The sequence below is a fragment of the Leopardus geoffroyi genome, chromosome E2 (assembly GCF_018350155.1).
Source record: "Leopardus geoffroyi isolate Oge1 chromosome E2, O.geoffroyi_Oge1_pat1.0, whole genome shotgun sequence".
Taxonomy (NCBI): domain Eukaryota; kingdom Metazoa; phylum Chordata; class Mammalia; order Carnivora; family Felidae; genus Leopardus; species Leopardus geoffroyi.
The window spans coordinates 8,804,358-8,820,669 of NC_059335.1; the positions used below are offsets into that span (position 1 = coordinate 8,804,358).

At 55.1% G+C, this 16,312-nt stretch overlaps 1 protein-coding gene across 2 annotated transcripts; it reads right to left on the minus strand.

Annotated features, from left to right (window-relative positions):
* Positions 1–76: 76 nt before the first annotated feature.
* RUVBL2 (RuvB like AAA ATPase 2) lies at positions 77–16,280 on the minus strand. Of its 2 annotated transcripts, none has more exons than XR_006702221.1 (15): positions 15,899–16,266; positions 12,313–12,367; positions 10,885–10,940; positions 10,215–10,356; positions 8,857–8,986; positions 8,630–8,696; positions 4,638–4,744; positions 4,451–4,544; positions 3,971–4,094; positions 3,649–3,743; positions 3,439–3,557; positions 1,322–1,441; positions 805–947; positions 295–409; positions 77–196 (listed from the first exon to the last, which is right to left on the minus strand). XR_006702221.1 is itself a non-coding variant. In XM_045440607.1 (15 exons), the coding sequence occupies exons 1-15, from the start codon at positions 15,908–15,910 to the stop codon at positions 171–173; spliced, it is 1,392 nt and encodes a 463-aa protein (XP_045296563.1). In that variant the 5' UTR covers positions 15,911–16,280; the 3' UTR covers positions 77–170. The 2 variants fall into 2 exon arrangements, 1 of the variants encoding a protein (XP_045296563.1); XM_045440607.1 differs by having other exon boundaries at positions 818–947; positions 15,899–16,280.
* Between the last annotated feature and the right edge of the window lie 32 nt (positions 16,281–16,312).

Consider the following 16,312-nt stretch of genomic DNA (forward strand, 5'->3'; position numbering starts at 1 on the left):
GCGTACGAGTATGTACACACACACACACACACACACACACACACACACACACACACACACACAGGCTCAGAATGGGTCCGATATCAGAACCATTTTATACAAAGTCAGTGTCAGAACTCCAATAGAAAACAGAGCAGGGGCGGGGGAGGGAGGGCGAGGGTCACATCAGCTCAGGAGGTGTCCATGGTTTCGCCTTCTGTGAGGAGAAGGAAGGCCATGCGGTCAGGGGGCTGGGACTGAGCCCTCTGGGACGGGGGGGGGGGGGGGGGGGCAGGGGCAGCAGGGGACACTCACTGAGCTCATTGAAGAGAAAGGCATCCTGGTACTCCTTCATGTACTGTGTAGAGCGCGACTCGTCCAGAAAGAGCGAGTAAACCCGCTTGATGTCATCCACCTGGACTTCCGTGCCCTGAGAGGGGATGACAAGACCTCAGTGCCCCCCCGCCCCCGCCCCCCCCACCAGATTGGTAGGTCACGGTGGGGACGGGGGGGATGGGGTTAGCACGCATCCCTCCTCGGCCACCTCCCCGCTGTGGGCCCAACCCCTCCGGTCCTCAGTCTCTTCATCTGTAAAATGGACCGAACGGTGTTAACTTCTAGCTGCCAGACATTTACTAAGCACCTGCCACGTGTCAGGCCGGGAGATACAGGTATAAACTTGACAGACCACAGTCCCCCACCCCCCCCCCCCCCCCCCCCGCCTTTGCAAATGTATGTTCTAGGACTGAAGGCAGCGACCCACTCTCAGCCCTTGGAGCAGTGAGCGCGCCGTTCACTCGCTCAGGCTGGCCCCCGCGTGCTTACTCGGCGGGCTGACCTTGCGCTTCCGGCACACCAGGCTGGCGGCCGTGATGAGCTGGATGGCGTAGCGCAGCGACGTCTCCAGCCCGATGCGGGTCAGCACCGTGTAGGCGTCCTCACTCATCTCTACGTCTTCCTCCTCGCACCTGCCGGCAGGCGGGGTGGGAGCGGGGGTGAGCCGGGGCTGCCCCCCCTACCCCCGCCCTGGGCGCTGCTGGGCATCCTGGGGTCGCATGGAATCTAGGTCCTTGGCCTCCAGACCCTCCCCGTCCAGGGTCCTACCCCCCAGGGTCAGCCACTGGCTCGTGCCCTCCCTTCTCTACTGTGGCCCCCCCCCCCGCCGCCCCTAGATCAGAGGCCACTGCTTGGATGCCCAGCCCAGCCCAGCTGCTTGCAGGCCCAGAGGCCTCCCCTCCTCAGACCTCGCTGCCCCCACTTGCCAGACAGGGTGGACGCCGGCCCTGCCGCCCAGGCCCACGGCCTGGTCCTGCCCCAGGACGCCAGACGGCCCTGTGCATACCGGATGCGGAGGATCTGTTTCGTGTCCTTCTCACTGTAGGGCGAGGTGGAGACGATGAGCAGTCGGTCCAGGAGGTCGATGGGGATGCCGTGGGGGCTCTGGTAGCTGGTACCTCGGATCCTGGGGAGGAGGGGGAAGGGAGGGCTGTCAGGACGATGCGCCCAGAACCCAGCGCTCTGTGCCCTCTACTTGGAATACGCCACCCCCTCCCCTCCACCGCAGCCCACTCACTGGGCAAATACCACTTAACCTTCAGCTCACGGCTGCACCACCCACCAGGCAGCCGTCCCTTGACTGCATCACTGCCCCTGTAGAGCTGGGGTGGCTTTAGCTACGTGTCTATGTCCAGGATTACTGGATCAAGGTCCTACTCCCCTGCGGGACGCCCAGCTCCATAGGGGGAGGGACTGCACCGGTCCTGTTCCCTGCTGGACCTGGCCCAGCACAAGCCTGGCACATGGCAGGTGCCAGGGAACTGAGCGGGGCCTCGTTATTCGTGACAGTTACGTTCTGAATAGTGGGGCAAACGCTCATTAGCAAACGATGAACCCCTGCTTCTAGGGGAAACCCAGTCAGGTTCTTGTGGGCCTATGTGGTCACGATACTTTTGTCCACCAACATATAACCTGGTTCTATGTGTTCCCGCATTTTTTTTTAATATTTATTTATTTTTTTTCCCCTCAACTTTTTTTTTTTTTTTTTTTTTTTTGAGACAGAGAGAGACAGAGCATGAACGGGGGGAGGGGCAGAGAGAGAGGGAGACACAGAATCGGAAACAGGCTCCAGGCTCTGAGCCATCAGCCCAGAGCCTGACGCGGGGCTCGAACTCACGGACCACGAGATCGTGACCTGGCTGAAGTCGGACGCTTAACCGACTGCGCCACCCAGGCGCCCCAATGTTTATTTATTTTTAAAAGACAAGAGACAGAGCACAAGGCGGGGAGGGGCAGAGAGAGGAGACACAGCATCCGAAGCGGGCTCCAGGGTCTGAGCTGTCAGCACAGAGCCCGACGCGGGGCTCGAACCCACAAACTGTGCCATCGTGACCTGAGCCGGAGTCAGATGCTTAATCCACTGAGCCACCCAGGCACCGCCGAATTCCTGTTTAAAGACATCTTATTTGGGGAACCTGGGTGGCTCAGTCGGTTAAGCATCCAACGCTTGACTTCCTCTTGGGTCACGATCTCATGGTTCATGAGTTCAAGCCCGGCGTCTGGCTCTGTGCTGACGGTGAAAACCCTGCTTGGGATTCTCTCTGTCTCCCTGTCTCTGTCTCTCTCTGCCCCTGCCCTGCTCACTCTCGCTCTCTAAAATAAATAAACAAACACGCCATCACCGACAAAGAGCATAAAATGTGACAACGTGGCAATAAATAGATCACAAAAAGAACACGCGTTTGCAGCATGCGAGCTGAGACTAGAAGGCAGAATGTCACCTTGTCGGACCTGAGTCTGGGACGTCCACATCAGGGGACTCAAATTTTTTGCCACTCTGCGCGTGTCTGCACAGGAGCACAACAGTGCCACGAATCCTGATTCGGGAGTTACAGGTAAATTTCAGGGCGAGTACGCAGACTCCCAAACAGGTCACGTGCAAATAACGAAGAGCAAGTGGGTTTGCTGCCTGTCTCAGAAGGCGTCCCGTGCAGACAAGGCAGACGAGAGAGCACCAGGGCCAGGGGTAGCGGCAACACCCGAGGGCAGACGTTCCAAGCTTTACCAGAACCTGGGGCACTTCGTGTGTCCAGGATTTTTCCGTGGCGTCCTTAGGGCCCAAAGAAATATTAAGTGCTATTACGCAGTTTGGTCTAAGTGACCTAACTGGAGTGATTTATGCAGTGTCCAACACGGGTCACCGTGCTTCCCTCAAAAACTTAAAACATCCCGCAGCACTTGTGTGTTTTCTGCAGCGCCCCGGGGATGCCCCGGCACACAGCTTGGGAACCGTAGCCGCAAAGGGTACGGAAACAGAAAGACAGAAAGAACAGGGTCCCTCGACTTCCTCGTGGAACGGAGTTGCCTGCCTACCTTGTTTAAGGTCGCGGCAGGGAGCTCAACAAACAGGTCCTGTTTGCCCTGTGGCTACACCCCCCGCCCGGGGCCTCTGAGGGGGCTCACCGGGTGATGCCTCGGTTGGTGGCCATGATGAGGACCGGCGCCATGTCACTTTCCAGGGCCCGATTGAGGAAGGAGAAGCTCTCAATGTCGAGCATGTGTACCTCGTCGATGAACAGCACCTGGGAGCCACTGAGGGTCAAACCCACCGCCCAGGCCTCTCTGCTCCCGCCTCCCCCGACCGCAAGCCACCGGCCCTCCCCCAGTACTCACTCCAGGGATGATCTCCGCCTTGCCCTCCTCACGCCACTCAGCCACCTTGGCGTTGATCTGCTCTCGGACTTCTGACTTGATCTCCCCGGTGTCGCCTGTGGGAAGCGGGAGTGTCAGGGGACAGGGATCCAGGGCCGGAGGGCGGCCAAAGATAAAGACGGGACGCCAGGGACAGAGGGAAGAGAGACCAAGACCGGAGTGGCAAAGCGACAGAAGGGCCGGGAAGCGTCCCAGAGAGGAGGAGAACCAGAGACAGAGACCCCGGGGAGAAGTGACGGCAGGACACGCGTGCCCCCCCTTGGGCACCCCTAAGGGGCTCCACCTGAGAAGAGAGCCAGGAAGCCCTGGGTGCGGGAGTTGATGACGTCGATCTCGTGCAGGGACACCGTGTGCACCACCTCCTTGCGTTTCTGGAGCTCCCCGTCTGGACACTGCACAAACTTGGTCTGTGGGGCCGGGAGGGGTGGGAGAGACAAGAGCAGAGAAGAGCATGAAAGGGGGGCCCGAAGGGGCTGTCTGGGGGTGGGGAGACCGGATCCCTGAAATGGAGCTGAGGATCCAGAAACCCCAGGTCCAAGAGGCAGTCGCGGCTAGGGCATCCGAGAGCACTGAAGGACGGGGGTTCCTGGAGGACCTCGGCCTTCACGAGCAAACTGCTACGTTGAAGGGCCCTGGCTGTCCCAGAGGGTACAGGGAAGAACCAGGAGTGCCGGGGACATGTGGTTCTGGGCCATGGGGGTGAGGGAGGAGATGCAAACATCCCAGAGCCTGGAGCGAGGGGATCCCCAGAGCCCTGGCCCACCTGGGAACCCATGGCGTCATAGTCACGAGCGCGTGTGAAGGAGCGGCCCAGCTTGGAGATCTTGCCCGTGGCCTTGTCGATGGTGATCACGTCCCTGTGGGGGGGTGGGGGGGGGAGGCAGGAGTGAGGACAGGAAAGGGCCCAAGCTCCCCTACCCCGGCCACCCAGCGTAGCCCCCGCCGCTCACCCGGCCTGGACCTTGTCCTTGGTCAGGGACTCGATCATCTTGGTGCCCAGGTCATATATGGTCTCCATCTCCGTGGTCTTAAGGGTCAGCTTCCCTACCTTAGAGCCCTGAGAGGGGGGACATGCCAGGCAAGGAGTTTCAGAGGGGGCCCAATGTCTCCCCAACACAGCCTCAAAATGGGCACGACGCAGGGATGCTTCTGGGGGTGGTGGATATAGTCACGGTCGTGACCGTGGTGATGGCCTCGTGGGCACACACGTATGCCAAAACTTAACACCCTGCAAACTTTATTATTATTTTTTATTTGCTTTTAACATTTATTTATTTTTGAGAGACAGAGACAGAGTGTGAGCAGGGGAGGCGCAGAGAGAGAGGGAGACACAGAATCCAAAGCAGGTTCCAGGCTCCCAGCTGTCAGCACAGAGGCCGATGCGGGGCTCGAACTCATGCACCATGAGATCATGACCTGAGCCGAAGTCGGACGCGTAACCAACTGAGCCACCCAGGCGCCCCGTCCTAACACCCTGCAAACTTTCGACGTGTGCAGCTTTTGTAAGTCAATTGCACCTCAGTAAACCGATGACTAAAATCCCAGGAAGCAAACACCCAACAACCTACCTAAAAGATCAAAAACGACACGGACTAGGGGTCCCATGACATGGGGGTCACACTCTCCCATTCTTTGTTTCATATCCAAATAACAGGTGTTTTTTTGTTTTTTTATTGATCACAAACCCAGAAAACAGAGCTAAGCTAAACACAGCTAAGGTAACAAAAACACCACACTCCCTCCCCACAAGATAACACAGTCAACATCTTTAAGGCTTTTCCAGCAGATCCACCTGTCTCTTGTTTCCAGTTTGTTCTTTCTGCAGGGACAGGTGGCAGGATAAAAGAGTTGGGATTAAGGAGGGAGATAAAGGTGATTTCGGTTTTACGCCTTTATTTTTATTTTTAAAGATTTATTTATTGGGGCGCCTCAGTGGTTCAGTCGGTTGAGCATCCGACTTTGGCTCAGGTCATGATCTCACGGTTCGTGAGTTCAAGCCCCGTGTCAGGCTCTGTGCTGACAGCTTGGAGCCTGGAGCCTGGAGCCTGCCTTGGATTCTGTGCCTCCCTCTCTCTCTCTGCCCCTCTCCCGCTTGCTCTCTGAGCAGGCTCAGTGCTACCAGTGCAGAGGCCGATGCAGGGCTCGAACCCACAAACCATGAGATCATGACCTGAGTTGAAACCAAAAAAGAGGTGCTTAACCGACTGAGCCACCCAGGCACCCCTGGTTTTACATTTAAAAAAAAAAAAATTTTTTTTTAACGTTTATTCATTTCTGAGAGAGAGAGACAGCACAAGTGGGGGAGGAGCAGAGACAGAAAGAGGGAGACACAGAATCCAAAGCAGGCTCCAGGCTCTGAGCTGTTAGCACAGAGCCGTACGTGGGACTGGAACTCACGGACCATAAGATCATGACCTGAGCTGAAGTCGGCCGCTTAACTGACTGAGCCACCCAGGCGCCCCCCCACTGTTGTAAACTTTTAAGGAGAGGATGTATTCATGTATTTCTTCTGTAATAAAAATTGAATTTTTTTTCATTTTTCTTTTTCTTTTTTTTTTTTTAATTTTTTTTTCAACGTTTTTTATTTATTTTTTTGGGACAGAGAGAGACAGAGCATGAACGGGGGAGGGGCAGAGAGAGAGGGAGACACAGAATCAGAAACAGGCTCCAGGCTCTGAGCCATCAGCCCAGAGCCCGACGCGGGGCTCGAACTCATGGACCGCGAGATCGTGACTTGTGAAGTCGGACGCTTAACCGACTGTGCCACCCAGGCGCCCCTTCATTTTTCTTTTAATGTTTGTTTATTTTTGAGACAGAGAGAGAGAGAGAGAGCGAGCACAAGCAGGGGAGGGGCAGAGAGAGAGAGAGAGAGAGAGAGAGAGAGAGAGAGAGAGAGGAGACACAGAATTCGAAGCAGGTTCCAGGCCCTGAGCTGTCGGCACAGAGCCCGACGTGAACTGTGAGATCATGACCTGAGCCGGGGTCGGATGCTTAACCAACTGAGCCACCCAATAAAAACTGAATTATAAAGAACCATCTTGGGGGCAGGACCCCTGGTTGGCTCAGTCGATGGAGACTAATCTTAGGGTTGTGCATTTCAGTCCCATGTTGGGGGTCGAATTTACTTTAAAACAAAACAAAACAAAAAGAACTATCTTGGGACTAGTTTTCTCTATATTCACACACCCTCCTACCATATTTCTTAAATTCAAAATGTAATTGCCGATGGATGGGACTAATTTAGAAGACTGCAGACAGGTGTTAAAAGTGCAAGTCAACTGGGGCTCCCGGGTGGTTCCGTCAGTTAAACGTCGGACTTTGGCTCAGGCCATGGTCTTGCGGTTCGTGAGTTCGAGCCCACGTCGGGCTCTGTGCTGACAGCTCAGAGCCTGGAGCCTGCTTCGGATTCTGTGTCTCCCTCTCATTGTGTTCCTCCCCTGCTTGCACCCTGTCTCTCTCTCTCTCTCAAAAAAAATTAAGATTAAAAAAAAAAAAATTAAAAAGTGCAAGTCAATGTAATTATACATCTTAAATCTATTTCCGCTGAAAATGATGGGCAACCAAAAGAGACAGTGTCCACAGTATGAGACACAGAGACAGAAGGTGACTCTGTGTGAGGTCGACAGGCTTGAGGCATGTCTAAGTGTCCTTTGGTTTAGCATGTTTCTAGAAACTGTCACTTAAGTGTGTAAAAGAGAACGACAAACCAGAGAAAACGACAAACTCAAAAACACTGTGCCATGTGAAGGAAGCCAGCCACGAAAAGTCACTTATGCTGCAGGACTCCACTTATTTTTACTTTTTTTTTTTTTTTTTTAATTTTTTTTTTTCAACGTTTATTTATTTTTGGGACAGAGAGAGACAGAGCATGAACGGGGGAGGGGCAGAGAGAGAGGGAGACACAGAATCGGAAACAGGCTCCAGGCTCTGAGCCATCAGCCCAGAGCCCGACGCGGGGCTCGAACTCACGGACCGCGAGATCGTGACCTGGCTGAAGTCGGACGCTTAACCGACTGTGCCACCCAGGCGCCCCGTAGAATTTTTACTTTTGATAAAAAGAGAGAGAGAGAGAGAGAGAGAGAGAGAGAGAGAGAGAGTGAGTGGGGGAGGGACAGAGAAAATCCCAAGCAGGTCCCGTGCCGTCAGCACAGAGCCCGATGTGGGGCTTGATCCCACAAACCTTGAGATCATATCCTGAGCCGAAATCACGAGTCCGATGCTTCGCCAACTGAGCCACCCAGGAGCCCCTTCATGGTGGTTTTAAGGGTATTTACCTTAGAAGAACTTACCAGACTACACATTTATTTTACGTGGTTCTTTATATCTGTTTTCTTTTACGACAAAAGTGTTAAAATTCTTAGCTTGGTAAAAAGGGAGCGACTAAGGATGACGGGGCGCCCGGGGGGCTCAGTTGGCTAAGCGTCCGACTTCGACTCACGTCATGATCTCTTGGTTTGGTGAGTTCGAGCCCCCGCATCAGGCTCTGTGCGGTCAGCTCAGAACCCGCTTTGGATCCTCTGTCTTTCTCTCTCTGGCTCCCCCTCCGCCACTTGCGCACACACGCTTGTGTGCTCTCTCTCTCTGTCTCTCTCTGTCTCTCTCTCAAAAAAAAAAAAAAAAAAAATTAAGAAAAAAAAAGGCAGCGAATCACAGCTACGTAAGCTGGATAGGAAAACTTTTTGCTCTAAGCTGTACAGATGCCACAGAACAGGTTCTTAGGTTGAACCATTAAGGATTCATGGTGAGAAACTGCCAGAGATTCTCTGCCATGACACCACTTGGTTTAACTGCTCACGGTGTCGCTCACGGATGGGATAAACCGTCAACTCAACTGACCCCCTACCGTAGGCACGCAGAGGGGTCCAACCCGCAGCTGAAGAACATTCCATGGATGCTGACCTCAGCCAGGACCGGCCGCCACCCGACCCTTCAGCAGACTCACCGTCCCTGTCGCTGGCCGATCGATCTGGATCTCCACCACCTCGCCTTCGATGATCTCGGTCTCCTCCCTGGGCAGAGAAAGGGCGTGATCAAGAGAGCCCAACGCTCGGGCCCTCAGGAATCGCTAACTCCCATGAGCCCTTGGGCACAGGACAAGCCGAAGAAGGCAGCGGTCATCCGAGGCCGCCGGGAGCTGGCTTCTTCCCCTGCACCGGGTCCTGGGCTTACTTGATGCGAACCCCGATAGACCGCCGGAAGGCCTGCGTCAGCGCCTCTGTCTTGCTCATCTCCAGGGAGAAGATCTCGCTGCCCGCGATGGCTGTGAATGGGGTGTCAGGGCCCAGGGCCTGTGCCATGCCTGGGGAAGAGGTGGCCTGGTTAGGTGGGGGCAGCCTGGCACCAGGTCCCCAAAAGCTACTTGGGGTCAACCCAGCTCTTCTCGCTCCTTGGGAAGGAGTGTAGTTGAGGTGGGCTCGGCGCTGGGGGTGGTCAGGGAGACGCAGAGGAAGCCAGTGACGGCTTAGAGCCGTCGCGCTGCCCAGGGGGCCAACCTCCTGACCCTATAATCTGGCCAAGCCCCTCTCCCAATCTCCAGGATCTGCTTAGCCTCCAGGCTCAGGGGTAATACGCAAGAGTAGAGGCCAAAAGAGGGCTGAAAGGGTAGTTAAGGGTGGGGGCTCGAGCCAGACCCAGGTTCGAGTCCTGGCTCCACCACGAGGCACGGGAACCACCACGAGGAAGGGTCTCCTCTCCGGCTGGAGGACAGTGGGGCTGTTCTTACAGCCACTTCAAGCACCGAGCCACGTCTCACAGACAGGAAGTCACTGAACCTTTCTGACCAATGGGAGGCGGGAACCCTTCTTGGTCCCTTTGTCGTGTGCCGCGCTCGGTGCCTGGACAGCCTGTTCCCTATTGTCTGTCCCAGGGACTCCGCGGCATCCTGCAAGTCTTAGCTGTGCTCCTGATTCACCTGGAAAGTCTCCCCTGCTCCCTCCTTAGGGCCAGGAGTCTCTCCTGTCCATCACAGCACACTGTGTCCCCAGAATGGCAACTCCCGAGAAGTCAAGGCTTCGGTCTTACTCATCTAAGTGTCCTCAGTGTCTGGCCCAGGGCCTGGACCCCCATTTTATTAAGGAAGCAATGGCCCACATTCAAACACAAGAAATGTTTTAATGTCTCAGCGTGTTGCAGTGGAGACGTGCTGTGTCCAGACGATTAAGCTCTAGTCAATAAGACAGAAGCAAAAGTGAGTGGGAGCCCAAAGGCAGCCGCTTAAAGGGAGTGACGTTTAAAGGGAGGGAAGTACACCCTCACTGCAGGTCCCCTTTCTCCTACATGGGAGCATGGGCACGAAGGCTGGAGCTTAGGCAACCCTCTTGGAACATGAGGTGACCCTGACATGGCAGCGAGTGCCTAAATGGCCTACATTCAGACTCTTCTACGTGAGAGAACGAACCAGAGAGTTTAAGGCCCCGCCATTCTGGGTTGTCGGTTAAATGTGGCTGAACCCAAGCTTGATTTACACAGGAAGGATTATCTTCCTGTGTAAGAGACCAGCAAAGCTCCTGCCCCGAGAGGCCTCTCACCCATGGCGATGGCTGTCTTCCCTGTGCCCGGCTGGCCAGCGATGAGGACCGCCCGCCCGGCGATCTTCCCTTCCCGGATCATCTCCAGCACAACCCCAGCTGCCCGCCGGGCTGCGAGCTGCCCCACCATGCCCTGGGAAGCCTGTAGGGGGGGGAGGCGAGAATACACCAGGTTACCTCCTATTGGGCTGCCACCCCATTTCCAGGCCCTCCTGCCTAGTGACATGAAAGGGCACGGTGTTAGCTAGGACTTGGGGAAAAGGAAAGAAAGCCTTGTCCGCCCCAATATCTTCAGACAATTCAGACGCTAGGGGCACCTGCGTGGCTCCGTCGGTTAAGCGTCTGACTCTTGGTTTCGGCTGAGGTTATGATCTCACAGTTCTTGAGTTCAAGCCCTGTGCCCGGCTCTGTGTTGACAGCATGGAGCCTGCTTGGGATTCTCTGTCTCCCACTGTCTCTGCCCTCTGCCCCTCCCCCCACAAATAAATAAACAGGAAGATAAAAAAAAAAAAAGAAAGAAAGAAAAAAAAAAATCTCTACGTGTGGCTGAATTTTATCAGTAAGTAGCCAAAGTTCCGGGAGCTCCTAAGTCACCCCAGGAGCCTAGGTGGCCCTCCCCGCCTGAGGCCTCCGCGGATCAGCTTTCCCATCCCACTGCCCTCAACCCTACCTGCCGTGGCTCCAAGGCGTCGTCCAGCCCCAGCCCCCGGATGTGGGAGTGCGCGCCTGCGTTGGGGGAAAGAACCAGGAGACACGGTTACCAGCCGGCTCGTGGTGACGTGTGGCCTGAGGAAAAGGGCTCCTTCCCTCAGCCCTGGTTTCCTCCTTGGTCAAATGGGGGGCCCGAGTCTCTCCCTCACTGGGAGGATGGCTGGTGGTGGTAAATGCTCAATAAACTGGAGCTGTCCTTAGGATACGGCACAGCAGGACCAGAATCACCGAGACCTGGTTAACTACATCATCAGATCAGGAACTAACCGTGACAGCGAGCGGTCACAATTATTCTGTGTTTATAGCCTAATGGCCTCACAGGGTTCTTATTTCGTTCCATGTAACCCTGAGAAACAGTAAGTCCCAGCGATTATCACCCCGGAGTGCTTCTGGGGTTCAGTCACCGCCTCAGGCCCTCAACATGAACTTGAGGGAACCCAGAGACATTAAACTCCTTGCCCGAGATCACACGGCCAGTAAGAGGTAAAGACGTGGGATTTCAATGGTGCACACCAGACCCGGGCTGGGAAAACTACAGCCCGGAGGCCAGTCACTTGTTTTTGTAAATCAAGTTTCATTGGGGGCGCCTGGGCGGCTCAGTCGGTTGAGCGTCCGACTTCAGCTCAGGTCATGATCTCACTGTCCGTGAGTTTGAGCCCTGCATCGGGCTCTGTGCTGACCGCTCAGAGCCTGGAGCCTGTTTCGGATTCTGTGTCTCCCTCTCTCTCTGCCCCTCCCCCCGCCAAAATAAATACACGTTAAAAGAATGAGTGCAGCCTCCTCCGTGCAGGTAAAGCACTTTTTGGAGGCTGCACCCTGCGGGCCCCACCGCACCCCGGCTTCGTGCTCCTGCCTTCACAGCTTCCTCGGTGCGTGAGCCAGGACCAGTGGCTTGGCTGCTCTGAGTCTCGGTTCCCTCAGCTGAAAACGGGATAAGGGTCGCCATACACCCTCTCGGGGGATAGCGAGAGAATTCGGCAGGAACTCACGCGTTCGCTGGTTAGCTGTGGAGCGCCCACTCTGCCGAGGCCCCTGCTGGGGACACAGCCAGAAACGAGCCAGAGCTGGTCCCTGCCCTCGCGGAACTAATGGCACAGGGTGGGAGGGGTGCACGGGCCGACCCCAGCAAGCGCTCAGCAAACATCCGCTTTTACGATTTCCTAGCAAAACGTTGGTACGCCCAGGAGCCTAACCGGGCTAGCTGGCAGAAGGGCAGCGTGGGCCCCCACGTGCCTTGCTGAGCCCGCTCTGCAACTCGGGATTCTCTGCATCATCAGACAGGGGGACAGGGTGGGAGGCAGGCCACCCCCCTCTCAGGGTTCCTGGGCAGGGCTCTGTTGAAGGCAGGCAGGGTCTAGGTCCCTGTTCGTGACCCACGCTCACTCACCGATACGTTCGATCCTCGTCACGTCTCGGATCTCTGGGACCTTGGTTGTGGCTGTCTGGGAGCGGAGGAAGACACATCAGAAGCGCGCTCGCGGTCCCCGTTTTCACCAGCTCCTCTGTCCCTCCCGCCCACGGCCTGGGAGGAAGTCCTTTCCGTGCCTCTTCCCCGTGGGCAGGCCAAGAGCCCACACACCTGTCACTCTCATCCTTCTCGTTGGTCACCAACTAAATGCTGGTTGACTGACCACAGTACACCGAGTTCCAGAAAGACAAGGACCGTGTCTGTCTCGTTCACACCTCTGTCCCCGGGGCCTCAGCCCGTTGTTGGGTGCCCAGGAATTAACGTGGTTAAGAAAGAAGCCCCCCTCGCTCTCCCACAACCCTGATAACAGACACGAACGCGGAATAGCAAGCTGGACGTGGCCTGGCCCCCGACTGCCCAGCCCCCTGTGCCACGCTGCCTGGATCCTTGTCACTAGGCCTTTGCACGTGCACATCCCAGAGTCCTTTGCCCAGGCCCGACTAGCTCTGGGGTCTCCAGATGTCCGGACAGAACAAAAGGTCTCCTCTGGGAGCCTGCTATCTCCCTGTGTGATCTCACACATAGGAGGGAGACTGTCAGATCAATGTTCTCGGCTCCAATAGACGGGACTCCCATGAAGGGTACAGCCCACATCTCGCTTGTTCACTTGGGGTGCAGTGTTTGCGGGGTGGGTGAATGATGTGCTGTACGGAAATGCTGAGCTCATTGAACAAGCAAGTACCAAGTCCTCTGGGATCGCCAGCTCTCCGAAAAGAGAAGCCGGCCACCATCTCTTGTCCTATAGCGGAGAGAGAGGAGTAGATACCTCCCCGGGACAATTCGAGAACGCCCAGAAGATTCACACAAGTGTCCACGGCAGCCTGATCCACAAGAGCCACATACGCTTTTGTAAAGCTTACTTATTTACTTGGGAAAACCCAAAATGTCCGGCAACAGATGCGTGGATAAACAAAACGTGGTACGTCCACGCTTGGAATAGCATTCAGCCATAAAAAGAAAGTTCTGGGGTGCCTGGGTGGATCAGTCAGTGGAGCGTCTGACTCTTGATGTTGGCCTAGGTCATGATCTCACGGTTCGTGATTTCAAGCCCCACGTCGGGCTCTGTGCTGGCCGCATGGAGCCTGCTTGGGACTCACACTCTCTCTCTCTCTCTCTCTCTCTCAAAATGAATAAATAATCTTAAAAAAAAAAAAATGAAAACATCATGCTAAGTGAAAGAAGCTAGACACAAAAGGTCACAGATGGTGTGCCATCCTTGGCCTGAAATGTCCAGGATGAGCAAACCCACAGAGGCAGGAAGCATATTAGTGATGGCCTAGAGGCCTAGCGCCAGAGGGTACGGGAGGGCTGGGGGACCGTGGCCAAAAGATACAGGGTTTCCTTCTGGGGAGGATGAAAAATGTCCTGAAACTGACTGAGGTGATGATTGCACAACTGTGAACGCACCAGAGACACTGACCTATACGTTTAAAATGGGTAACTTGTATGGCAGGGGGATGATATTGCAATAAGGCTGTTAAAAAAAATCTGGGCGGTGGGTCTTAGGCTGTATTATTTGCAGACACTGGAGTGTCTCACAACTTCTTTCCTTTTTTTTTTTTTTTTTTTAAACCTTATTTATTTAAGTAATCTCTACACTCAACGTGGGGCTCGAACTCAAGACCCCGAGATCAAGCGTTGCCGCTCCGTTGACTGCGCCAGGCACACGCCCCTCACAATTTCTAATAAGGAAAGGAAAGCCTAAGAAGCCAACCTGTTGAGCCAGTGCCTCGGTCACCTGCCTCCAACACCTCTTCCCTCCTACAGGTCTCTCTTCTTCCACCAGGAGAGGAGACAGAGGCATCCAACCTAGTGGAGCCTTCAGTGTCCGGAACCGAGTTTAGACCCCCACACATCTCCACACAGCCCATCAGACCCCACTTGAGGCAATAAATGGACGTGGATCCAGAAATCCCAACCCCCCCCTCTTTTTTTTTTTTTTTTTTTTTTTAGCATTTCTTCTTCTTCTTATCATTATTAACGCCTATTTATTTTTGATAGAAACAGAGCACAAGCCAGGGAGGGGCAGAGAAGAGGGAGACACAGAATCCGAAGCAGGCTCCAGGCTCCAAGCTGTCAGCACAGAGCCCGAGGCGGGGTTCGAACTCACAAGCTGTGAGATCATGACCTGAAGTGAAGTCAGATGCTTAACCGACTGAGCCACCCAGGCGCCCCCAGAAATCCCAACCCTTAACGATCCCAACACAAATAGACTTGCGTCCTACAAGGCCTTCCGTTTCACGGGAAGCCTCTCCTACGCTGTGCTGTCCACTGACCCCATGGAAGTAGAGAGCATTTAAAAAGCTTTAAGTTTATTTATTCATTTCGAGAGAAACAGAGAGGGTGAGTGGGGGAGGGGCAGAGAAAGAGGGAAAATCCCAAGCAGGCTCCACACTGTCAGCACCGTCAGCAGAGAGCTCAATGCAGGGCTTGAACTCAAACTCACCAATCGTGAGATCATGACCTGAGCAGAGACCAAGAGTCTGACGCTTAACGGACTGAGCCACCCGGCGCCCTAAGCAGAGGTCATTTTAAAACTCAGCACCCGCCATCCCTTTCAAACTTCCAACAGTTTATCCATGTTCCTGGGAACTGGGTCTCAGGAGTGTGGACATTCTCTTTCCTCTTCTTCCCTACCCACCCCCTTTTGCCATGGCAGCAGCCACAGACTCAAGTCCCGCCCCCATCCCTCCAGGTCGCTATAGGAACCCAAGTAGCTGGAAACCCAGTTCAACCCCCAAGCTAAGGCCACATCCCTTCTTCTTCCAGATGTTTCTCGGGCGAGTACTTGGCGCCTGGGCCAGTGCCGCTGGCCTCTCCTTTACAGAGCTCACATGCACTCATTCATTCAAACATTCAAGTGACAACTTACTGAGCATCCACACGGAGGGCCAAAACAATTCCATGACGAGATCCCACACCTCTGGAACCCCATCCCCACGGACACCCTCCAGGTTCTCAACACTCTTGTGGCTCAAGGCTAAGCAACTTCACGCTCTCAAGCACACAGACAGGTCCCCACCTGGGCTTTCTCCTATAGTCAGGTGCCATTTATACAACCCTCATTAGACTTCAGGGCAAAAGACTGGAGAACTGGCTGCGGATTGCACTCAGAAGATGGGAAGCTGGAGTTCCCATAACACGATGCAGTCAGATCTGACCACTGAGCCCTTGAATATCCACTTGAATCCAGGATAATAGGAGTCCAGTCCCCAGCCCCTCCTCCCTCAGCCTCAGGAGTCCGGGCCCCCAGCACCTTTTTTCCTCAGATCCAGGGGTCCGGGAACCCAACACCCTCCTCCCTTAGAACCAGGAGTCCAGTCTCCAGCCCCCTCCTCCCTTAGACTCAGAAGTCCGGGCCCCCAGCACCTTCCTCCCTCAGATCTAGGGGTCCGGACCCCCAGGCCCCTCCTCCCTTAGATCCAAGGATCCAGGTCCTCAGTCCCCTTCCGCTTCGACTCGGGAGTGTGGGTTTTCCCCTCCGCTCTCCGCACGCCGCACTTACCACGGTTGCCATGATGCTCACCAACCGCCAATATCCCAGCGGAAACGGAAACGCACTAGAAACGAGGCGTTCTGGTCCCTCTAGACGGCTAGGTCCTCCAAAGATCTCGGCGTTCCTTCATAAATATGCAAACTCTCCTTGTGTGGGCGTGGCGTCACTTTTCAGGACCCGCTCTTCCGCCGAGGCTGAGCTGGTAAATGGGTGCCCGGAACTCCTGGGTCGGTTCCCAACGCCTCCTGACCCCTCCCTTTACCCAGGCCTCCTTGCCGAGGCTGATTGCAAAATTCTTAAGACTTCTTTGGGCAACCACACGTCCCCCACGCTCCCTTTCTTCCTTATTCCACCCTCTCCTCTCTCTGCTAACGCTGGAGCCTCAGGTTTAGGATTGACAGAGCTGAGGGCCAATCCGCTAGC